This window comes from Miniopterus natalensis, chromosome 18, assembly GCF_054644295.1.
Source record: "Miniopterus natalensis isolate mMinNat1 chromosome 18, mMinNat1.hap1, whole genome shotgun sequence".
NCBI lineage: Eukaryota > Metazoa > Chordata > Mammalia > Chiroptera > Miniopteridae > Miniopterus > Miniopterus natalensis.
This window is the reverse complement of record NC_142098.1, coordinates 2,019,444-2,043,088: the sequence shown is the minus strand read 5'-3', so window position 1 is coordinate 2,043,088 and position 23,645 is coordinate 2,019,444. Positions and strand designations below refer to the sequence as shown.

The window sequence follows — 23,645 nt, the reverse complement described above, 5'->3', positions numbered from 1 at the left end:
TCCAGGTCAGGGCGCATGCCCGGGCTGTGGGCTCGGTCCCCAGTCAGAGGCGTGCAGGAGGCAGCCGATCAATGACTCATCATTGATGTTTCCATCTCTCTCTCCCTCTCCCTTCCTCTCTCTGAAATCAATAAAGATCATGAGCCACGCCCGGCCGGGCTGGACTGGATTTAAACCAGGACTTTTGTGATTAGGGAATGTCCAGGAAATGCAGCCCGCCCCGGGCCTGTCCATACCATCTTGAACACGTGAGATAAAGTGTCACCCATTTCGCGGAGGGGGACGTGGAGAGGACCGCGCGCCGACTCGGGGCTCCGCATGCCATGAGCCTCCGGGCCGCAGGCGGCAGCAGCGGGCGGCCGGCCGGACACAATGTAGCGAGGACAGCTGTGGGCGGGATACAATGTAGCGAGGACGGCGGCAGTCAGGTGAGCGGCGGAGGGGGAGCCCTGGCGGGTCGGTGAGGGCGGGGGTGGGGTGCCGAGGGTGGAGGGAACTGGAGCGCCGGGCCCTCGGGTGCACGCTCGGCCTGCCGCGCCCCGGAGCTCGGACAGCCCCTTTTCCCGACGTGGTCACCGAGGACGCAGGGGGTGAGGGATCTGCCCAAGGCCCCCACCGGCGCCCAGGAGGGTTCAGGGGGCGTTGGTGGCCTCAGGTGTCCCTTACCCCTCTAGGGCAGGGTTTAGCATTCCAGGCGGGGACTGTCCCCCCTAAGTGACATTGTCACCGCTTCCGCCTGTCAACACTCGCTGTCTGTGGGATTCGTGAGGCCCTTGGGGACCTGCATGGTTGTGCCATCCTCTGCGGATGCTGGGCTGCTCTAAGCCTCAGTTTCTCACCTAAGAAATGGGTGGGGTGGTGGAATGAAACAGACCTGCCCCTACGTGAGCTGGTTAGTGAGGGTCCCCAAAGTGTATGCCTGTTGTTGTTTTGGGTGAAGGTGGAAGAGGTACCGTTTGGGGGTGGCTGGGTTCCCTGAGGCAAGTTGTGGCCACCCTGCCAGGATTTAGTGACAAACAATCCTTAAAGGGACTGTAACCCTGCTCCTGCTCCCTGCAGGATCCTGGCATGCCTCCTTCAGGGTATGAGCAGATAGGATGTATGGTCTCCCCTTCCCTCTCCAGGAAGAATTCTAGGAACCTCCGGTGGGAGCTGGGGTGATAACAGGTCTGAGCCGCGGACAGGACATGTTTGGTTGTGGGGAGGGCATCTGAGCTTCAGTGTGCAGTCCCTCAGCCCCCCGGGAGCTCTGGGTTTTATTTCTCTGGGTTTCTTTTAATTGCTAGTCAAGGAGCCCTCTCCTCCCACCGGAGGGGCAGTCTCTGGAGGAGGGCAGAGGGTGGGACAGCCAGTTTTCTTTACTCTTCCCAGTCTCTGCCATCCTGACTGTTCCTGTGTGAGGCCAAGCCTGAATTCTGAGTGCTGAGCTCTCTGTGGGGTGCACTTGGTGGAGTGGTGGGGGTAGCTGGCATCCCCTGGGCCCCTGGAGGGAAATATGATTCTCCAAGTGCGCAGGAGAGAAACTGAGGCTGAGAGAGGTCAAGTAACCTCACTCATTTATTTATCCAGGGCCCCTGTGCCAGGCCTGGGACTGGCACTGCCCATGAGGAGGTGAATGAAAGAGTCTCTTTCCAGGGGAGCTTGAAGCTGGATGAGAGCTTTGGGAACAGCTGAAGTTCCTGCCTTTGAGATCCTCTGGCCTTAATTTAAAATGCTGTGAGGTTTCCAGGGAGAGATCCCTGGGGGTGGGCTGGTCCTCACATGGTGGTGGTGTCAGTTTGCTCAGCACCAAGTCTGGGGTATGGGCTTCACTGCCATATGCAAGTATTTAGTCCTTTCACCCACCCAGGGACATAGTCATTTTCCCTACTTATGGACAAGAAAGTGGAGTCACATGGCTCACCATTGGGGGAGACAGAGTTTAAATCAGGTCTGTCTGATTCTTAATAGTAACAATGATAATAATACCTTTTACTCAGTATTTATTGGATGCTTACTATGTGCTGACCAGGGTGCTCAGAACTTTGTATTAACTAATTTAATCTTTTTTTTTTTTTAATTCTCACCCGAGGATATTTTTTCCATTGCCTTTTCAGACAGAGTGGAAGAGAGAGAGAAAGAGAGAGAGAAACATTGATGTGAGAGAGACACATCAACTAGTTGTCTCCTGCATGCACCCCGACTGGGGCCAGGGATCGAGCCTGCAACCGAGGTATGTGCCCTTGACTGGAATAGAACCCAGGACCCTTTAGTCCAAGGGCCGACTCTCTAACCGCTGAGACAACCGGTCAGGGCTGACTAATTTAATCTCAACGATAACACTATTCAATGGGTACTACTATTATCCCCATTTAAAACATGAGAAGTTAAAAGCAAAGAAAGGTTTAAGCATTTGCCCAAAGTCACACAGCGAGGTGCTTGCAGAGCTGGGATTTGAATAGGGCCAATTGTGTTGTTACCATAAGGATGCTGGGGTGATCAGTTAGGATCTGTTTTGGCTGCAAAAGACAGAAGTCCCCCACCCAATAGTAGTTGGTTTAAACAGAAGTTTATTTCTCATTTGAGTGAAGACCAGGGGTGAGCAACACAGGGTTTCTATGTCATAACCCAAGGTGGCTGCTCCAGCTCCACTCATTACATCTGCATCTCAGACAGCAAGAGGCTCGAAGGGATGAAGAGGGACGTCCTTCCTTTTAAGAACAATTCCCAGAAGTCTCAGGAGAGCTCTCTGTTTACATGCTGTTCGTCAGAATCCAGTCACATGACCACATCTAGCTGCTGGGAAATCATGTGATAAGCTGAAAACTAGGGTTCCCCACTCTCAAAATAAAACTGGACCTGGACAGTTGCTAAAACAGTAAAAACAGATTTTATTCAGGAATACTGCAATAGGGGAAAGAAACCTGTGTGGAACTGAACTCCAAATACTGCATGGGCCAACTTGGTTTATAGCCAAGGGGCAGGATGGGTCAGTGGATGAAAAGTTGCTAAGAGGTAACATCAAGGGTACAGGGGATTCTGGCTAAACTGACCTAACGAGTCTTTGAGAGATCATCAGACATCTGGGGGAGAACTGAGGAACCCGATCAGATATGCGGGCGACCAGGTATCAGGCTGGGAGACTCTTGTCAAAATGACTTGGCAGGATATTTGCTAAAACTGGATTTTACAGGGAAGGGCACAGATGGGCCTAGGAGAAGGTTCAGGAGTCTGAATAGAGTCTGGTGAAGCAAATAATCTGTCAACACACAGGAAGAAGGGCTAGTGAGTTCCAGGACAGCTGGGTCTCTCCTGCACTCTGGATGCCTCCTAGGACACTGTGGCACCTGCCATCGGGGGGGGGGGGGGGGTCACTGGGCATCAGGCCCAACACCCTGTGTGAGCTACCCAAAGCTGTCAGGTAGTGAAAGAGAGGGGGCTGGAGCCCATGGCACCTGTGCCCTCCCCTCTCTTGACCTGGGGGAAGCCAGTCAGTGGGTGCTAGGTTCTGCCAGACTGGAACTCCCAGCCCACGTATCTGCCACAGAGGTCCAACAGAGAACAGTTCCCATAGGTGGTGTGGGAGTTCCTGACAGGCCAGGACAGCTGGCAGTGGGCAGGGGCGGGGTGACCCTGCGTGGAGCTGTCCCCTCTGCACTCCGTTCTCTTTCTTGGCGAGGGGTGGTGGGGGAGGACAGATAAGAATCATGGGATTGTCTTTTGTAATTATGAAATATTTAAGACTATAAACAGTGTAGAGAAAGCATAGCCCACGTCCAGGCACTTACTACAAATCTTTAAAAATAAACAAAATAACCCTCTCCTGCTGCCTACAGACTCATTTCATCCTGGAGGCTAAGGAATGTGGCCCACCTAGTTAAGTGTGGGAACCTGGGATGTAAACTGTCCCCAACCAAAGCCCCTTTCTCTCTCGGGAGCCATCATCCAGCCCTGTGTGTTCCAGTTTGCTGGCTCTCAGGAGGGGAAGCAGTGCCAGGCACTGAAGTGGGCACTTTCTGCTTATTTCCTGGGACCCCAAGGTGTGAGGCCACATACTGACTCAGGCCACGTGGAGCGTCAGTGGGAACCCAGGCCAGTGAGCTGCTGGCAGGGATGTGGAGTCCATGGGGCACTGAAAAGGGCCTTGCCCAACGTGGTAGAGAGGGCCTGGGTCCTGGCATTGGCTCCAGAGTGTCCAGCCTGCACTCTTTGGCAGTCATCACTTAAGTATGCTCAGGGGCTGTGGTTTTGAGGTGCTCTGACGGTTTGTGGGCCATGAGTGAGAAACTGAGTCCTGGTAGTTGTGTGTCAGGGGAGCAGCTGAGCCTTCTCCACGGACGGCGAGGGGGGGGATGGACTAGAACTAAATGAGGCATCTGGGGCCAAAGGATCCTGTGCTGGGAGACTGGCAGGGCACCCTCAGATAGGTCAAGTCCTCCTCCTATCCCTTCCTGTCCCATCCGCATAAGAGATGGGAATGGGTTGGACATCATTGCTCTTACTGAGGGGACACCAGCAGGAGGGCCTGGGTGAGGGGCTGAGCTGTTTGGAGACTGGCTGAGGCTAGAGGCCATGGTGTGAGGCCATGGTGTGGGGACCTCCACCCAGACCCCCTGAGGAGTGAAAGAGGCCAGGCGTTCCCTCTAAAACCTCCAGAACGCAGAGAAGGGGCAGGACACGGTGAGCTGGGAGTTGGCCGCTCACCTCTGCCCCTGCCTTGTCCTGCCCCACAGGTGGGTGCTATGGAATACGGCGAGAAGCTGGCCCGGTTCCGGCAGGCCCACCTCAACCCCTTCAACAAGCAGCTTGGACAGAGGGCTGGCGAGGAGGCCCCAGACATCGCTTCTGAAGGTGGGTGCGGGGGGAGGTCTGTGTGGGCAATGCGACCACTCACACCAGCACCCACCCTCCCTGGTTTCTGCAATGGAGGGTGCTGGCTTCCCCCATAGCTGGGCACCATGCTGGCCTCTTCTCTTCACTTGTTCCTGTGCAAACAGGGCAGGGCCAGGCTCCCCTTGGCCCCTCCTGTGGGCTCCCTGAACCCCAGGACTCCTTCCGACCCCTAGCCACCCAGCCTCCCCCTGGGGAAGAGGCAGGCTGACTTTTCTCTCTTGCCGTCACACCTGCACACCGCTCGCTCCAGAGACCCTGCCTGAGCGGTCCCCCGGGGAGCCGGAGTTCCACTGTGCCGAGCGTGTGATGGATCTCGGTCTGTCTGAGGACCACTTCTCCCGCCCTGTGGTAAGGGTCAGGGTCTGCAGGAGGGTGTGGGGGGGCACTGGTGAGCTCCCAAGGCGTGAGGAGCCAGACATTTCCTTGTCACTCAACCCTCAGGCAGAGGGGCCATCTCAGCCAGGGTTCTTCAGATCTGAGGCCCACGTGACACCTTCTGCCAAAACCAATTTGAGGGCTGGTAGAAATGGGTTGGACCTGGGGTTTGGGAGCTGGGGGCTGCTATTCTCATGTAGGGCTGTTCCTCTCTCTACACTCCAGGTTCTTGTGAAGCAAATGTGAGGACTGACTTCATCTGGGGTCCTGTAGATATGTTGCAGGGTGAGAGGGAGGGAGAGAGAGAAACCCCCTACCCACCACCCCACCGCCCATTAAGCTCTGCATGGCCACTCTTGTCTGTTCTATATTTTGTTGCATGAAAACCTTATTTAAGCCCTGGCCAGTGTGGCTCAGTTGGTTAGGTGTCGTCTACATCACCAAAAGGTTTCTGGTTTGATTCCTAGTCAGCCACATGCCCTGGTTGCGGGCTCGATCTCCGTTAGGAGATGTGCAGGAGGCAGCCAATCTATGTTCCGCTCTCACATCAATGTTTCTCTCTCTCCCCCTCTCCTTTCCTCTCTAAAAATCAATAGAAAAATCTTTTTAAAAACCACAAAACCTTGTTTATAATAAAAAATAAAATGGCTCTAATGATTTTTAAACAAAAAGCTTGAAAATTGTTTAGTCTTATGCAAACTCCAATTTTTACTTGAGAGAAGCATTATAATAACATTCAAATGTAACTTCAATAAAAAAAGATTCATCTCAAAGCCCCAAGTTCTAGTTAACTTTTCATTTGGTATGTGGCTTTAAGCTTTGCCAATACAGATACGTATTTCATTTATGTGTTTTGTATCCTTACGGTAACATTTTCCAGGCCCTCCTCTGAGACATACACTAGAGGAGGGGTCTTGCCTCCTCCCTGGCTGGCCTTCTGGAGCCAGCACACTGCAGGGGGATGGCTCTGAGGGCAGCAAAAGCCCCAGCTCCCAGCTCTCAGACCCCCAGCTCCCTTGCTTCCCCAGTGGCAGCGCTGTCCTGAGTCCAGGGGCTTTGCTGTGTCACTGTGAGGTGCTGAGGCTGAGGGTGAGTGGCTGCCTGCGCTGTCTCTGGGGGCCTGGCAATTAAGCTGGAGGCCACTTCCTCTCCTTGATGACAGGGCGAGTGTCATTTCCCCAGCTTTATTGAAATAGCAGGGCCAGAAAAGTGACTGGATTTCTAAAAGAAGGAAGTAGTGTTTTGAAAAACATCCTGAATTAGGTCTTCAGAGGCCCCAGGGTAGATAGGTCCAACTGGGGGTCAGGTGGTGTGGGGTCATTCCTACCTGGGTTGCTAACTTCTCTGGCCTTGAACAAGTTCTTGACCCCTTCTACGCAAGCAGAGGGTGGGGGAGGTCTGCTCTGGACCTAACTGTCCATGAGGATGGACCTGGCCTAGACAGGAGATCTGTAAGGCAGGCATCTGACTTGTGTGTACACTCCCCCCACCCCACCCCAGGGTCTGTTCTTGGCCTCTGACATCCAGCAGCTGCGGCAGGCCATCGAGGAGTGCAAGCAGGTGATTCTGGAGCTACCTGAGCACTCAGAGAGGCAGAAGGATGCTGTTGTGAGGCTCATCCACCTCCGGCTGAAGCTCCAGGAGCTAAAGGTAGGGGCTGGCCCAGCCCACAATAGAGGCAGCTGGAACTGAGTGGGAACCTGGAGTCCTGGGGTAGCCTCTGGCTCCCTCCCAGGGGCTGAGGCAGACACTACCCAGAAAGGCCGTAGAGAGATGGGCTCTCACTCCACATGCAGACTACTTCTCTATCAGTCTGATCTTAATTGTCCAGTCCTGGGTGATGTGCCCACCCATTGTAGCAAATGGGTAAGGTAAGTCACGCTTTGAACCACATGACTCAGATTGGGAGGTGAGGCTTCCTGAAGGTGACACTGTAGGGATAATGGGTCCTGGCAGCCAAAAGCCACATGTCCATAATGTAGTTCTGGAGCCTGTGCATCTGGCTTGGCTGCACCGTGTTCCTGCACTGGCCTATGAGTTCCTGGGAATTTAGAAAGTGGAGTATTCATTAGGATGTAGGACTCCAAAATACAGGGGCTTAAAGAAATTAGATGTGTCATTTTACTCATAGAAATGCCATAGGTGGTCCGGGGCCCATATGGCAGCTAATGGTAATGGGGACCCCAGGCCCTCCTTTTCTGTTACTCTGACAGTCCCTGGGGGGAATCCAAGGTGGTCCCACTCCCCATCTGAGGCTGCACTGAGCCAGCAGAAGATCATGTCACTCCTGCTCACACGCCCTTGGCCCTAGGTATAGCACCAGCATGCAGGGGGTGATGGGAAGGTGGTCCAGGTCTGACTGATCACTGTGGTGTTCTGTTTCTAAAAAGAAAAGGGGGTGACATTGGGAGAAAATCTGTTACAAATGGTGTCTAGAAGTAAGTTAAGGGGCTGGTGTGCAGGGAAAGGAGTTGCAAGCCTGGCTCACCTGTGACCCCTCCCTGGGCCTCTCTCCAGGACCCCAATGAAGATGAGCCCAACATTCGAGTCCTCCTGGAGCATCGTTTCTACAAGGAGAAGAGCAAGAGTGTCAAGCAGACTTGCGACAAGTGTAACACCATCATCTGGGGGCTCATTCAGACCTGGTACACCTGTACAGGTGGGCAGAGACCCAGACAGACTTCTCTGGGTGGGCAGTCAGGTCCCCAGGGGGCGCAGAGACCACGCAGGTTTGCTGCTGTGTCTGGGTTGTATTCAGGTGAATTAATTATCGACCGTGTACTTGATGTTCACCAAACCCTTGACATGCATAAGGGATGAAAGGCCCAGCCTCCACCTTCACCAGGCTCACATCCACATTTGCGTTTTCAGTATGGTGGCCACTAGCCACACATGGCTATTCAAACTTAAATTTAAATGGATTAAAATAAATATTTAGTTTCTCAGGTGTACTATCCACATTACAAGGGCTCAGTAGCCACAGGAGGGCAGTGCAGACAGAACGCTTCCATCGTTGCAGAAAACTCCATTGGGTGAGAAATAATATGTAAAGGTCACAACGTGTTAGATGACATAGCACAGCGAAGAAAAACAGAGAAGGGAAAAAGCATGTGTCAGGGAGTGGGGTGAGTGTGACTTTAGAGTGGAATGAAAAGGCATCACATACATTTAAGCAGAAACTTCGAGGTCAGAGAGCAAGCCAGGTATATATCTGGGGAACAATCTTCCTTCCAAGGGGTGTCTGTACAAAGGCCCTGTGGTCAGTGTGTGCGGCGTTTTCAATGAGTAGCAGAGAGCAACGTGGCTGGAGCATTGTGTCTGAGAGGAGGTGTGGTTGATGTGGGCTCAGGTTGCTGGGGCCTTTTTGTGAGTGAGCCGGTGGCCTCCAACAGGTGCTGCACATACTTAGGTTGTAACAGGGTCATCTGGCTGCTGAGCTGAGCATGGCCTAAAGGAGAGATGCACAGGTGGAGGGGAAGGGGGATGGCACTCCGACCAGGGTGGGGCGGTTAGGGGTGAGAAGTGGCCACTAGCCAAAGAACTAGCTGAAGGCCTGGAAATGGGTGCAGGAGAGAGGAGTTGGGTCACTTCACAATTTTCAGTCTCAGCAGGTGGAGTGACAGGTTTCTAAGGTCTGAGCCGGGACTGCTGCTGGGGTTGGTTTGGTGGGACAGAGTGGGTTTGAGCCCTGCAGGCGGCTAGGCGGAATGGCGGGTTTGAGCCTGGGGTTGGGGCGTCTGCACGTGCCTCGGGGCGGGCTCTGGTGGGGCCAAGGGACCGGCAGTGAGTTCTTGGATTGGCCTGGAAACCGGAGGAGCCCCGGGGGACCTGGCCACTGCGGGCGCCTGGGCCACGCCCGCCCCTGACAGGCCCGTTGTTGCGCCCCCAGGGTGTTATTACCGCTGCCACAGCAAGTGCCTGAACCTCGTCTCCAAGCCCTGCGTGCGCTCCAAAGTCAGCCACCAGGCCGAGTACGAGCTCAGCATCTGCCCCGAGGCTGGGCTGGACAGCCAGGACTACCGGTGCGCCGAGTGCCGGGCCCCCATCTCCCTGCGTGAGTGCGGGGGCAGGCCGCGGGCGGGGCTCTGGGCGGGGTGACGGCGGCAGCCGCGTGGGAACAGCCCGTCGGGCGGGGCTCTGGGCGGGGTGACGGCGGCAGCCGCGGGGAACAGCCCGTCGGGCGGCGGCTCTGGGCGGGGTGACGGCGGCAGCCGCGGGGAACAGCCCGTCGGGCGGCGCGGGGTGACGGCGGCAGCCGCGGGGAACAGCCCGTCGGGCGGCGCGGCGCCCGCAGACAGCGTCTCTCCGGGGGAGGCGAGGGGCTGCTCGGGCACTGTTTCGCCCCGCACAGGCCGGCCGGGGCTCCCGCCGGGCCCCCAGGAGTGCCTCCGGGCTGGGGGCCTGCACTCGGCCTCCTATGTGCGGCCCTGTTGTCACCTAGATGGGGACAGGAAAACCCCACAGTAGTCGCGCGCTGCGTGCCAGGCCTTAGAGATTTCGTGATGTTAATTCACGGGGTGCCCTCAGCAGTCCTGGTGGGCAGTCCTCTTGCCGCATTTTACTGGTGAGAAAGCTGAGGGCAGCGAGGCGCCCTGACCTGCCCGGGTCTCCTGGGCGGCGAGGCCGAGGCGGCGCTGCAGGGCCGAGCCCCCCGCTGGCTCCTCCCCCGCGTGCTGCAGGCGCAGCTGGGCCCGGACTAGCGCCGCTGGAGCCGGAGCCGCGGGTGCCTGTGTGGCTGGGACCCCCAAGGCGGCCCGCTTTGTAACAGCCCGCCCTCCCCAGGGGGTGTGCCTAGCGAGGCCCGGCAGTGCGACTACACCGGCCAGTACTACTGCAGCCACTGCCACTGGAACGACCTGGCGGTCATCCCGGCCCGCGTGGTGCACAACTGGGACTTCGAGCCGCGCAAGGTGAGGGCGGGGGGGGGCACCGCCCTGGGGGCACTGGGGTGGTGAGGGGGCATGGTCCAGGAGGCATGGCCGAGCTTGGGCCTGTCTGGGGGCGTGGCCGGGCTGTGGACGGACGGCGGGGCCTGGCTGGGCGCAGTGGCGAAGCACTGAAGGGGCTGCTCCCTCCCACGGCTCGCAGGTGTCCCGCTGCAGCATGCGCTACCTGGCGCTGATGGTGTCGCGGCCAGTGCTCAGGCTCCGGGAGATCAACCCTCTGCTCTTCAACTATGTGGAGGAACTGGTGGAGATCCGGGTGAGGCGGGGCGGGGCGGGGCGGGCCCACCCTGCGTTGTGGGAGCAGAGAGACCCACCGCTTAGGTTACTGGCGCGTCAGCTGTCCTCTGGATTAAAGGCTCTAGAGCAATGTCCAGTCTCAATATGATGCTGGGCCCAGAGGAAATTTGAAAATTTCTAATAACCACATTAAAAAGTAAGAAGCAGCAGGTAAAGTTATTTTGAATAATACATCTTATTTAACCCAATATACCCAAAAGAGATAGTTTCAATATAATCAATATACCTTATTGAGACATTACATTTTCTTTCTTCTTTCTTTCTTTCTTTCTTTCTTCCTTTCTTTCTTTCTTTCTTTCTTTCTTTCTTTCTTTCTTTCTTTCTTTCTTTCTTTCTTTCTTTCTTTCTTTCTTTCTCTCTCTCTCTCTCTCTCTCTCTCTCTCTCTCTCTCTCTCTCCCTCTTTCTCCTTCCTTCCTTCCTTCCTTCCTTCCTTCCTTCCTTCCTTCCTTCCTTCCTTCCTTCCTTCCTTCCTTCCTTCCTTCCTTCCTTCCTTCCTTTCTTTCTTTCTCTCTCTCTCTTTCTCTCTCTCTCTCTCTCTCTCTCTCTCTCTCTCTCTCTCTCTCTCTCTCTTTCTTTCTCTCTTTCTAAATATATCTTTATTTATTTCTGAGAGAGGAAGGGAGAGGGAGAGAGAGAGAGAGAAACATCAATGATGAGAGAGTCATTGATCCGCTGCCTCCTGCACGCCCCTGACTGGGGATCGGCCCGCAACTTGGGCATGTGCCCTGACCAGGAACTGAACCTTGATCTCCTGGATCCTAGGCTGACGCTCAACTGCTGAGCCGCACCCAGCTGGGCTGTTTTTCTTTTCCGTACTGTCTTTTAATTCTGTGGCAATCTATCAGCCCAGCCAGTTCCAGTGCTCAGGAGCTATACATGCCTGGTGGGACAGCTGTGAGAGTGTCTCCCATGAGGTGGTCAGAAGGAACTGGATTCCATTTAAAGGGCAGGTGACTGAGGCAGAACCTGTTTAGTTGCCAAGGCCACTCAGGCTGCGGAAGGCTCTGCATCCTCTCAGATGTGGGGGCAGAGTGGCAGGGTGACTGAGCCTCGGGGTCCTGCCTGGCCTGGAAGCTGTGCTTTGAACTTGAGCTTGCCTGGAGCACTCAGATCTGGGCCCTTCCTGGGGGTTCTGACCCAGTGTAAGATGAGATGACTCCCTACAGGGCCAGCCCCCACGGCCACACAAAAGTGCCACGGGGCAGCCCCTGTCCTCGCCTAGGAAGCCCACCTGCCTCTCTTGTCTACAGAAGCTGCGCCAGGACATCCTGCTCATGAAGCCATACTTCATCACTTGTAAGGAGGCCATGGAAGCGCGTCTGCTCCTGCAGGTCAGATTACCCACCCGCAGAGGGGGGAGGGCAGGTGAGGAACAGACAGATGAGGACATGTCATGCTCAGGTCTTCTTCAGAAGGTTGCATAGTTTGTGTTTGTTGTGCCTTTAGCAGAGGGTCTTCCACACTGTCATAAGCAAACAGGCATTCTACCCAAAAAGTGTGCTCTGATTACATCAGTGTGGGGGACACTGAGAGAAGCAGGCATCGTCCCTGCAGCCTCTACGTGAATCTCCCTAGTGTAGACCAGGTGCAGGCCTGCCCAGGCAGGGTCGACCACAAAGCACACTTTTCAAGGCTTACCTGTGTATTCGGTCAACATTCACTGAGTGCCTGCTGTAGGCATACACTGTTGTAGTCCTGGGGAGCAGTGAATGAAACAAGATCCTTGCCCTCATCTCAGAGGGTGCCCTTTAGGTGGAAGACACGGGGTTGGTGAGGTCTGTGGACAGGATGAGGCAGAGAAGGGGGTGGAAATGTTGGGGTCAAGACTGGGAGAAGTGCCATGTGCCTGGCAGAGGTGGGGCATACCTGGTGCGTCGGCAGTAGCAAGGTGGCCATTGTGGCTAGAGGGGCTAAAGCCTGTTTCTTCCATGAGCACCCAGGGATTGGGCGGGGGGAGGGCCCCCTCCCTGGGCTGGGAGTCACGGCTGCTGGACTCATAGCTCCAAGACCGGCAGCATTTTGTGGAGAACGATGAGATGTACTCAGTCCAGGACCTGTTGGATGCACACACGGGCCGCCTGGGCTGCTCGCTCACCGAGACCCACACACTCTTTGCCAAGCACATCAAGCTGGATTGTGAGGTGGGTGCTCCACTGTGGACCAGGCATCTCTCCTCACCCAACCCCAGGGTGGGGAGGGTGATGTGTCCCAGCAGCAGCTCTCTCTGGAGCAGCACTGACTTGCCCCCACCCCCACCCTCTAGCGGTGCCAGGCCAAGGGTTTCGTATGTGAGCTCTGCAGAGAGGGTGACGTGCTCTTCCCCTTCGACAGCCACACATCCGTGTGCAGTGACTGCTCCGCCGTCTTCCACAGGTTGGTGTGGCCCCGATCCCACCCTCAGGCCACAGGGAGAGGGATGGGGAGGAAGATGTTTGGGGCTTGGTCTTTGCTGCCTGATTTTCAAAGCCCTTTGCCTTGATCCTGAGATAGAGAGTTAGGCTCTTATGTGTGTGACTAAATTGCAAGTTCCACTGGGACAAGCACCTGTGGGGCTGCAGAGGGCCCTAGGTGTGAGCCCCACATCTGACCTGCTTCCCTTATCCCCAGGACTGAGGTTGGCCTCTCAGGGTTAGCGTAGGCCAGAGGTTCCTAAACCTTCTAGTTCCTGGCACTTCTAATGTACAAATGATTGTTTTCAAACTTTTCTAGGCTAAAAGAAATACCTAACATTTTGTTAGTAAGTATTTAGGTTAAACAACTTAAGCATTTATGAACTAAAGACTTACTGAGTGTTTGGAAAAATAATACACATAAATTGGAAGAAAATATTTTGTTTAATAAGCACAATTACTAATAATATATGTCCCCCTGCTGGGCCCTGCACAACTTGTCACAGTGGCCTCAGATGGGACAGTCCCTCACCCCATTTCTGCTCACACTGGTTGTTGCCTGCTACTTGCTGTTGGTCATAGCAGCTGATGTCATAGCTTTGCAGAGCTGGGATTGCTGTCACAGAAAGGGCTAATGCTGAAGCTGTGAACTCCCTTGAGTTAACAGTTTGCATGGTGTGTGACAGATGTCAAACACTGCTGTGCCTTCAGAAATTTAGCCCATGGGCCCCTGTGCCTCCACAGTGCCCTGGGGGCAGAGTGCACAGTGGTGATGGGGCAGGTAGGGTCGAGTCACTAGGAGATCTGAGCAGAACTGTCCTTGTCAGATGGCAATAGGTGCCCAATCACAGGCCCAGCAGGCACATGTGGGTACAGACCCTGCTGTGCCCTTTGGGAAAAACTGTGCCTCAGTTTCCCCAACTGTAGAGGGGGCTATTGGGGCCTGAATTAGAAAGCTTGATAAGACTCACTGCTAGCATTTTATATGCAGAGTCCCTGCCCTGCCCCCAGGGTCTGACCCTGCCTGCCTGTCGCCATCCCTAGGGACTGCTACTACGACAACTCCACCACATGTCCCAAGTGTGCCCGGCTCACCTTGAGGAAGCAGTCGCTCTTCCAGGAGCCTGGCCCTGATGTGGATGCCTAGTGCCATGGGCACCCCACCCGGGCCTGCTTGGAGCCCACCCTACCAGTCAATGCCAAAGTCAAGGTGTTTCTTGTGCTCTGGAGATCCCTAGGGTGCAGCCCCTGAACCTCTCCCCATGCTGGGCCAGAGGGTGTAAGCACTGCAAGGACCATGAGCCTCCGGTGCTTGCTGTGACTCAGGGCGGAGCCTGGCTGTTTCCTGGGTGTGCTGCTTCGAGGGCCAGAATTGCCCCCCCCACTACACAGCTCCATGGGCAGGGGAGTGAGGGAGGGCTTCTCGTCTTCCCCATGGCGAAGAGCCCCCCACACCCTTGAGGCCAAGGCTGCTGGGTCTTGGCTACCCTGAAAACCCTGGAGGGCTTCAGGGGAGTGGCTGACAAGACCCGAGGATGCCTGCTGCACACACCCAGCTTTGGCCTGAGATTTATCTGTAGTGGATGGTTTGTGATCTACCTGGAGGCTCCCATCCCCCCAGCCACAGCTCTTCACTGGGGGAGCTGCACCTGACCTCAACATTGGCAGGGATGCTTCCTGCATCAGACCCTGCCTTTGAGGGGAAGGCCTGTGGTCTTTCCTGCCCTAGACTGTGATTGGCTGTCAGGTACAGGTGGTGGGTGGTGGGCAGGGAACACAGCTACTGGTTCCCCATAACCTTTAGGAAACCCAAAAGGAGAGGCTACAGCCAGCAGAAGGGTCAGCTCAGCTTGCTGGCGGATGAGAGGGGTGCTGAAGACAGCGTCACAGGGTCTCATGGTGGCTCTAGGTGGGCCTCTGCTGTCTGCTCTGACCTGCCTCAGTGTGACAGCAAGAAGCAAACACTGTTGAGGCGGGGTCAGTAAGCCCTCTGCCTGCCTCTCTTTCTCTAGGGTTGCAGAGTGTTTAAGGGCAGGTGCCTCAGACCAGCACCTTTCTCACAGCCTCTGATTTCTGTCACGGAAACATAAGCCATTCCTGAGTTCATGTGTTACAATCAGTGTGTCCAGAGAAAACGTTAGCATGCTGGCATTTGCCGGACAGAGCTGGGTCCTTTTATTTTTTATTTTCTTAGCCCCCTTAATTACCTCCTGCCCCAACACTTCTTCCCCACCTATCCCTTCTGGATGACAAAGTCTCTATACAGAACCATGCGTGGTCTTTCTGAGTCCACAGCACCATGACAAGAACCCACTGAGGAAGCAGTTTGCACGGCCAGCACCTCACAGAGCAGCAGCAAGGGGCACCCAGCTGGAACGATGCTGCAGCTACTGTCTCATTAAATCTATGTTCTCTAGACTCTGCTGTGTGTGGTGAATCAGGGACAAGGCAGGGTTTGTTGACAGGCAAACTAATTACTGGCTCTAGGAAAAGCCCACAACCTGCCCCATCCAATTGGTTCTAATTAATCTGGTTTGGGGAGAAGTAAACACTTTAAAATTTTTTTTATTTAAAAAAATGTTATTAATTTCAGAGAGGGGTCAACAACAGGTCCTCAGCCTGCCCCTCCTCTAGGGTTGCAGAGAGGGAAGGAGAAAGACAGAAACACCAATGATGAGAGCATCGTCGATTGGCTGCCTTCTGCATGCTCCCTACTGGGAATCGAGCCCACAAATAGGCATGTGCCCTGACTGGGAATCTAACCATGACCACCTGGTTCATGGGTTGATCCTCAACTGCTGAGCCACACTGGCTGGGCAGAAGTAAGCATTCTTGATGGGTGGGAAGCTCAGGTGTGGGTGTCAGGTGTAGGCCCAAGTGCTCTGATTCCCTTCAGCCTCCATTCTATGAGATGCAAACGCAGACTATCTCATGGGCTATTTGGGTTCTACGAGGCACTGAGCACAGAGCTGGGCATGCAGAGAATGCTCAGTAGAGAAGCTATGTCTTATTTTTCAGAGTCCTCATGGTGAAAGGATTGTCTCATTGACCCAACATAACAATGAGAAAGTCATAGGTCCAGTGCCTGTACATCTTGCTAGACCACTAGAAGGCCCTCACTGGAACCCAAGGCCAATCCCATCACCCTTGGACTGCAGAAAATCATACATCCCCACTGCAAATTACATCCAAACCTCTGTATATGTACATTTTCTACAGAGATATAATCTACAGATTTGACCAGGACCTCAAAGGGGATATGACCCAGAAAACCTCAGGAATCTGCTCCGTGACTGTGCCTCATCCATATCCAGTTGCAATCTAGATAGGCCGTCAACAACCCTATTCCTAAAGGTTTGAACTGCACCTCAGCTACAAATAACTAAAACTCTACTTTGGATATTAGGGGGAGGATGCAATCTTCCCCCCCTTTCAGGTTATGAAATAGAATTATAACATTTTTATTTTGATAAACTTAGACTCACAAAAACGCTGCAAAAACATTTCCACGCACCTGTCTCCTGGATGCCCAAATGGTAACACCTGCCCTGTTTGCTCCATTCTTTCTCTGAACCATTTGACAGTAAGTTGCAGAGATGATACCACTTTGCCTCCCAGTACTTGTGTGTATTCCTCCCAACCAAAGACATTACCTTACACGGCTTTAGTACAATTATCAGAAGACATCAGGAAGTTAACATTAATACACCACCAGAAAACCTACAACAAACCTTATTTGATTTTGCTATGTAGCTGACATGTCTCTTTAACCTTAAATCTAGGATGCATAACATCCACATTTCAGAGAAGCACAGGCTACTTATTTTGAAGAATGTCCTTCAATGTGGGTTTTTCTGATTGGACTTGGGCTTTGCCCTTTTGGTGGGAACTCCGGAGGTGATGCTGTGTCCTCAGAGCAGCATGTCCTGTTTCTGGAGGTGCTGACTTTAATCCATCTGCTCCTGTGTCCTTTCACCTGTTCCTGCCATTCTTTAGGGACTCATTTCTAGCATAGCAAGATGTCTTGGGCTTATCTTGTCCTTTCCCAGTTCCAGCCCTGAAACCAACCATTTCTCCAAGGAGCCCTAGTACCTTTTAGTGGAAAATGGTGTTTATTTACTTATTTTTGTGTTTTTTAAAGCCTGAGATTAAAAAAAAATTTATTGGTTTTCAAGAGAGGGAGAGAGAAATATCAATTTGTTGTTCACTTACTTATGCATCATTGGTTAATTCTTGTATGTGCTCTGACTGGGGATTGAACCCGCTACCTTGGTGTATTGGGACAGTGCTCTAACCAATTGAGCCACCCAGCCAGGGTGGGAAGGGTGTTTAGAAAACAAGATGTGGTCATTGGGTGTGCTCATTGCTACTGGGCTGTCACTGCTTCTTTGTCCTTTCAACATATGTTGGCCCTTGACCTTGTTTGACACTTTATTCCCCCATAGAAAGGTTTCATTTTGTTTACATTTTTGTATGGCCAAATTGATTAATCTTTTAAAAATTTCATCTGGATTTTGAGTAATAGAAAATCCCCACACCCAGGTCAAAGAGGCAGTCATCCATGTGTATTTGTAGTACTGTATGGTTTCAATTTTTACATTTAGATCCCTCATCTGTTTTTTCTTATTTATGCTGTGAGGTATGAATCTAACTTTATCTTTTCCCAAATGGTTAACAAGTTGTCCTGCACTATTTACAAAACCTACCTGTATCTATTTCTGAACTTTCTAATTCATTCTACAGTTTTGACTACTAAACTGCTTTAATTACAGACACTTTACAGTGTGTTTTAATGTCTAGAAGGGCTGGTCTCCTCATAGAATTTTTTTTTTTTAAAGAAATGTTTTCCTGAGTATTCTAGCATGCAATTTTTTTTAAAAAAATGTTTTTATTGAATTTAGAAAGAGGAGGAGGGAGAGGGAGAGAGAGAGAAACATCAATTGGTTGCCTCCTATACAGTCTGGGACTGAATCTGCCACCTGGGAATATGCCCTGACTAGGCATCGAACCAGTGACCTTTTGGTGCATGGGATGACAGACAACCGAGCCACACAGGCCAGGGCACATGCAATCTTTTAAAAACACACATTTAAATAGAATTTTAATGACAAAATTTCAACTCTTAAATGTCAAAATATCAGAAATAGGGTTTCCAGGGATGTTAAATCTCTGGAAGCAGAGAGACTTGGATAGGCCTCATTCGTTGAGGTCTTGTTGCTTCTGGTTTTACTTTGATTAACTCTTGGTCACACACACTGAAAAACCTAAGACAGTTGCTTTGAGCGCCGCTTTTTCTCATTGTACAATTCCCTGTAGCAGTTTATTGCATCACTGATTGCTCTTGAAACTTTCAGTTTCCACTCATCATTGGGGCTGCCACAGGAAAGGAACTGTAAGCCAGCCTCAAAATGTGAGAAGGCTGCTGAGAGTTCTCCTGTGGTGAGTTGACGCAGAGTAGGTTGAGCATCTTCACTCTCCTCCTCTCTTGCTGGCTCCTGTTCCAGCCGCATCAGCTCCTCATTAGAGAGGGCATCCTCATGGGACTGTAGCAACTGGTCCACGTCAGCTTCCACAACCTCTTCAAAAGCCAGAGTCTTGGCAAGGGTCACAATATTTTGTTGAAGCTGCGTCATGTTATCTGTTTGGGAAACATTCTGGAACTGAACACACTGGAGCCAAATTTTCTTCCACAACACTGTTTATTGTTGCTGGACTGAGTGCCTCCCAAGCTACTGCAATGTTGTCCACAGCATCCACGATGTTGTAGTTTCTCCAAAACTCCCTGATCATAGCTGTATCCTCCCCATCTGTTGCTTCGAGCATGTGCTCAAAAGTCCTTCTCAGGTAATGAGCTTTGAAAGTAGAGGCTACACCTTGACCCATGGGCTGGCTCGAGTCAGCTGTACTGTCATGAAGATATTCCACTCTTACATTATCAGACAGATCACTCAAATTTACTGGGTGGCATGGTGCACTGCCTAGGATGAGCAATGCTTTGTTGGTTAGATTATTTTGGGCACAGTATTTTTCAATGGCAGGGCAAAAAAAGTAGGTGAACCATTCGTGAAAAATGCTCCTGGTTGCCCAGGCCTTTTTGTTTGAGCGCCAAATCACAGGCAAATTGGGCTTGGAGTACCGCTTCAGAGCCTTGGGGTTTTCTGAATGGTACACCAATAAGGGCTTCAACTTAAAGTCCCCAGCTGCGTTGGCACCAAGCAGCAGCATCAAGCGATCTTTGGACAATGTAAACCCTGGCTCAGCTTTTTCTTCCACAGAAATAAACGTTCCTTCAGGCATTCTCTTCCAATAAAGCCCTGTCTCATCTACATTGAAAACTTGCTGGGGGGTGTACTCACCTTCTTCGATGATGCATTTCAGCACTTCTGGGTAGGCGTCCTTGCTGCCAGGAACCGTGCTGTTCCTCTAAGTGCGGCAGACGACGGCGCTCCCTGCATCTCACACACCACCCTTGACTTGCATTGAACTTTTCTTTTTGAGAGCTTTCACCTTGTTCGCGCTGTAAGTCATCAAACAAACTCTTAGCCTTCCCCTGAGCCGTGGTGACACTGGGGGCATGTTTCGCTGGCTCTGGTCTTCCAGCCACGCGCGCAGCGGTCGCTCCGTGGTGGGCGGGGCTGCGCCCGATGCCGCGCACGCCCTCCCAGGTTTTCTTTATCATCTCGGACTGTTGCCGCTGCAGAGACAGCAAGGTCTAAGGCCTTTGCGACTCGGGTGAGCTTTTCACCCGCTTCAAATCGTCTTCACACTTCTAATTTTATGTCCAGGGCAATTGTTTTCCGTTCCCTTTTGGCACTCGGCGTGGCCGTTGCATTTAGGGGCCTTTTCCTGGGCATCTTTGCCTCCAAAATGTAATAAAATCACAGTAGCCCCTGGGGCAAGGCGGCCTGTGGTCACTCCGCCCGCCGGCGGGACCGGGGGAGGGAACGGGCTGGGCGGCCCGCGGGCCGCGCCGGGGCCCCGGGAGGGTCGCCACAGGCCCGCGGCGCGAGGCGGCGTCCGGCCCCCGACCGCCCAGCGGCGGGCCCGTCAGACCTGGCGCGGCTGGGACCGGAGAGCAGGAGCTGGGCGGGGAAGCACGCGGCGGGCGCTCGCAGAGCCGGCGCCGTCGCTCCCGAGCCCGCCGGGCAGCAGCCGGCCCTGCTCGGTCCCGCGGCCGCTGCCGCAGCCGGCGCCCCGCGGCGCAGCGGGGGGCGTCCGCTTTCGGGCGTCGCCGCCCACGGAGGACCCCCGGAAGGGCGTGTCCGTGTAGATGCCCGGTTCAGAACGAGTCGGCACCTAGCCCGAGCCGTCGCTGGCTTCTGTGCTCAGCGGCACAGGTAGGAGAGGGCGGCGCGCACGTTCCACCCCTGAGTCAGGCGGTACAATGGACACCTACAGGGGCCCTCGCGCCGGCCCCCTTGGCCGTGCTGCGCATGCGTACGGCCTCCGGAAGCCCGAGGGTCGGCCGGGGTGCGTGGCGTCCGGGACTTGGTTGCCGATTCACTGCGCGTGCGCGCCCCCTAGCGGCGCAAGCTCGGCGCCGGGTAACGTCGCACCGCTGGTGGCGGGGCCGCGCGCGGTGCGGTGGCGATGCTGCGGTGGCCGAGGACGCGGCGAGACGGCGGGCGTGGCGCCACAGCCCTCAGAGCTGCTCCGCCGCTAACCGGGCCCGCCGCTGCCGGCAGGCGGGCGGGCGCGGGCGCGCCGTGGTGACCGGGGAGCGTGGGTCGGGGGGTTTGGGGGGGGGGGGGAGCCGAGAGGCTGCGCGAGCAGCTTCAGCCTGGAACACCGGCTCGGGCCTCCGAGCCCCTGCTCTTCTCCCCGCGGGCCCTCCACGCGTCCCCCCGCGGCTCCCCCCGCCCGCTCCCTTCGGAGCCGGAGCAGGTGCCCCGCCTCCCCTCCCGCTGCCCCGAGAGCCGGGAGCCCCGCCGCGCCCCGCGCCAACCCCCGGCACCTCTCTCCGACTGCGAGCTCGTTTTTTCCGGGACTCACCGGATATTCCTTTTTTCTTTTTTTTAATCCTCACCTGAGAATCTTTTTTGCATTGCTTTTCAGAGAGAGTGGAAGGGAGAGGGAGGGGAGGAGAGAGAGGGGGAGAGAGAAACATGGATGTGAGAGAGACATCGATTGGTTGCCTGCCGCAGGTGCCGGGGATCGGCCTGCAGCCGCGGTCCCTGCCCTTGGCCCCAATGGAACGTGGGGCCCTTCAGCCCTGAGGATGGAACGTGGGGCCCCTCAGCCCTGAGGATGGAACGTGGGGCCCTTCAGCCCAGGGGATGGAACGTGGGGCCCCTCAGCCCTGAGGATGGAACGTGGGGCCCCTCAGCCCTGAGGATGGAACGTGGGGCCCCTCAGCCCTGGGGATGGAACGTGGGGCCCCTCAGCCCTGGGGATGGAACGTGGGGCCCCTCAGCCCTGGGGATGGAACGTGGGGCCCCTCAGCCCAGGGGATGGAACGTGGGGCCCCTCAGCCCAGGGGATGGAACGTGGGGCCCCTCGGCCCTGAGGATGGAACGTGGGGCCCCTCGGCCCAGGGGATGGAACGTGGGGCCCCTCGGCCCTGGGGATGGAACGTGGGGCCCCTCAGCCCAGGGGATGGAACGTGGGGCCCCTCGGCCCTGAGGATGGAACGTGGGGCCCCTCGGCCCTGGGGATGGAACGTGGGGCCCCTCAGCCCTCAGGCCGGCACTCCAGCCACTGGGCCCGGGCGGCCAGGGCGAGCAGCCCCTTTTACCCGCCTTGCAGACTTGCTCTCCGCGCCGGTGGAGATGATGACGTGAAAGTTTTGTGAATTGTTACGAGTTTTTAATTCAGCCTTCACTTTTGAGCGCAACTAATAACAGCTCATGCTGCGCGAGGGCTTCGGTGCAGAGCTTCCCGCGACTGCCACTGAAGTCGCGGGTGTCCTGCGCCGCGCCGCTGTGACCCGGCCTTATGCAGGAGGAGACCGAAGACAAGGCTGGGCAGCCGCTGCTCCCCGTGCAGTTCATGTCCCTCCTGCTCCAGCACCTTCACTTTTAAAAACTTCTGCGTTGTACGCCTTCCCCTGGGTTAGAATCTATGAAATATTACTCCATGTTTTAAGGTGGTTTTAATTTTGTATTGATACATCCCAGGGGGCAGTGATCACATTGATTTTTTTTCCTGATACACTAACGTGGAGTTTTTGGATTTTGATCCAAGAAAGATATCTTGATTTCAGTGTTTTTTTTTCCAGTACGGTGGCTTTTATTGTGCTTGCTTTTACTAGGATGGTTTTTGACCTAGGGTAGTGAAAAACCTGAAATGTTTCTAGTTCTGTCCTTACTGATGTATTAGCAGCTTATGGTAAAAACTGGAATTTTCCTCATTGAGGAATGAGGAAACAGGGTCTAGAAGAGCATCTGCTCTCCTTGGCCTGACAAAAACACTAACCTTTGGTTGATCAAAGATAAATCATGTAGTATTCTTTCAATTTTAAGCTTCACATGATTTTAGTATTAGAACTGTGTTTGGTTTTGAGGCTGTAATAGTTTTGGTCACCAAAATTGCCTCAGTCAGTAAATGGTTAGTTTTTTTTGACAGCTGTAGTGTTCTGGCCACTGTGGCCAGAAGAACACCTAAGGAACTAATAGTAAAAGTAGAAAAAGATCCCTATTGCACAGGACAAGGCCTGACAAGCTAGCCCAATAATTACCGCTCCCCCTGAAGTCCTTTAGAAAAACAAAAACCAGCCACACTCTGCCAAGCATAACCCCATTACTCACTGTAAGACATTGTGTTTAAATCATCCCTTTTATGTTACTAAAGGTCCCCCCTTGTTTCATGTTACAAAAGCTGACAACAAGTTATCAAATTATTAGAAGCCCCTTTACGGTAGTTGCCTTTGTAGTTACTGAGTATAAAATGTGGGAAGAACTGAGGGTCAGGGCTGCAGTTCGGCTCTCACATGGGTGAGACGCTGCAACTGTAGCCACTCGCCAGCTAATAAAGGCTCCAAAATTCAAACACAAACTCCAGTGGTTGTCTGTTGTGGGTCACCCCAGAACAGTAGCAATAAAAGTTCTTTTATGTTTTTGCAGTAAAGTTAGTTTCTGTTCGAATAAGTTCCTGTTGGAAAATTAGTTCCTGTTCCTTTTCAGAGATAGTGGGAGTGAGGAGGGGGAGGAGAGAGAGAAACATTGATGTGAGAGAGTCACATTGACTGGTTGCCTCCTGCCCATCCCCCAACCGGAAGTGGGGAGGGAACCCACAACCCAGGCACGTGCCCTTGACGGGGAATCATACCTGTGACCCTTTGGTGTGTGGGCTGATGCTCTAACCACCTAGCAACACCAAGGTTGAATACTTTTTTTAATGTAATATTTAAGCAGATAAATAAAAGCAGTAAGCTTACACTTCAGGCCTAATCCCTGTCCCTGCACACCTGTAATTGGCACTGTGAGGAAATGCTGGTCCAGTTCAGAAACTAATCCTTTCTCCCATTTTCATTTCAGTGCCTCCAAGGCAGCTTCTTTCAGGGGCTGGTTCTACCTGCCAGACGGACATCATTTTCCCAGTGGCTGTGTTCAAAACCACCCAAAGGTAACTACCTATCTTTCCTCTGCCATCATTGGCAACACAAGTTTCCCAGGAACCCAGTGTGGCTTCCTCAGTGTCTCTCCCACGGGGAAACGGGACAGGTGTGTGATGACCTTGGATGCTATGCCTACCCCTTTTCTAGCTTCCATATTGAGCCACACGGAGCATTTCTGGGTCACACAGCACCTCCACATCTCATGGTTT

The 23,645-nt window shown here is 53.8% G+C and overlaps 1 protein-coding gene across 12 annotated transcripts in view; it reads left to right on the top strand.

Annotated features, from left to right (window-relative positions):
* Positions 1 to 408: 408 nt before the first annotated feature.
* Positions 409 to 23,645, top strand: part of DEF8 (differentially expressed in FDCP 8 homolog) — a 37,346-nt gene continuing 14,109 nt past the window's right edge. For 6 of the 12 annotated variants that reach the window (XR_015716019.1, XR_015716016.1, XR_015716018.1 and 3 more), the window contains exons 1-12: positions 1,787 to 2,212; positions 4,713 to 4,830; positions 5,123 to 5,220; positions 6,748 to 6,897; positions 7,765 to 7,906; positions 9,137 to 9,301; positions 10,030 to 10,157; positions 10,336 to 10,449; positions 11,742 to 11,822; positions 12,492 to 12,632; positions 12,755 to 12,864; positions 23,357 to 23,444. Coding sequence is in view for 5 of the 12 variants with exons in the window: in XM_087827110.1 (XP_087683236.1) it covers positions 4,722 to 4,830; positions 5,123 to 5,220; positions 6,748 to 6,897; positions 7,765 to 7,906; positions 9,137 to 9,301; positions 10,030 to 10,157; positions 10,336 to 10,449; positions 11,697 to 11,822; positions 12,492 to 12,632; positions 12,755 to 12,864; positions 13,926 to 14,028 (1,386 nt within the window). In the remaining 7 variants the exon portion in view is untranslated. Of the gene's footprint in view, positions 429 to 1,781; positions 2,213 to 4,560; positions 4,831 to 5,122; positions 5,221 to 6,747; positions 6,898 to 7,764; positions 7,907 to 9,136; positions 9,302 to 10,029; positions 10,158 to 10,335; positions 10,450 to 11,696; positions 11,823 to 12,491; positions 12,633 to 12,754; positions 12,865 to 13,925; positions 17,657 to 18,385; positions 19,291 to 23,356; positions 23,445 to 23,645 lie in introns of those variants that run through there. The other 6 variants (XM_087827107.1, XM_087827108.1, XR_015716014.1 and 3 more) reach the window with 5 other exon arrangements.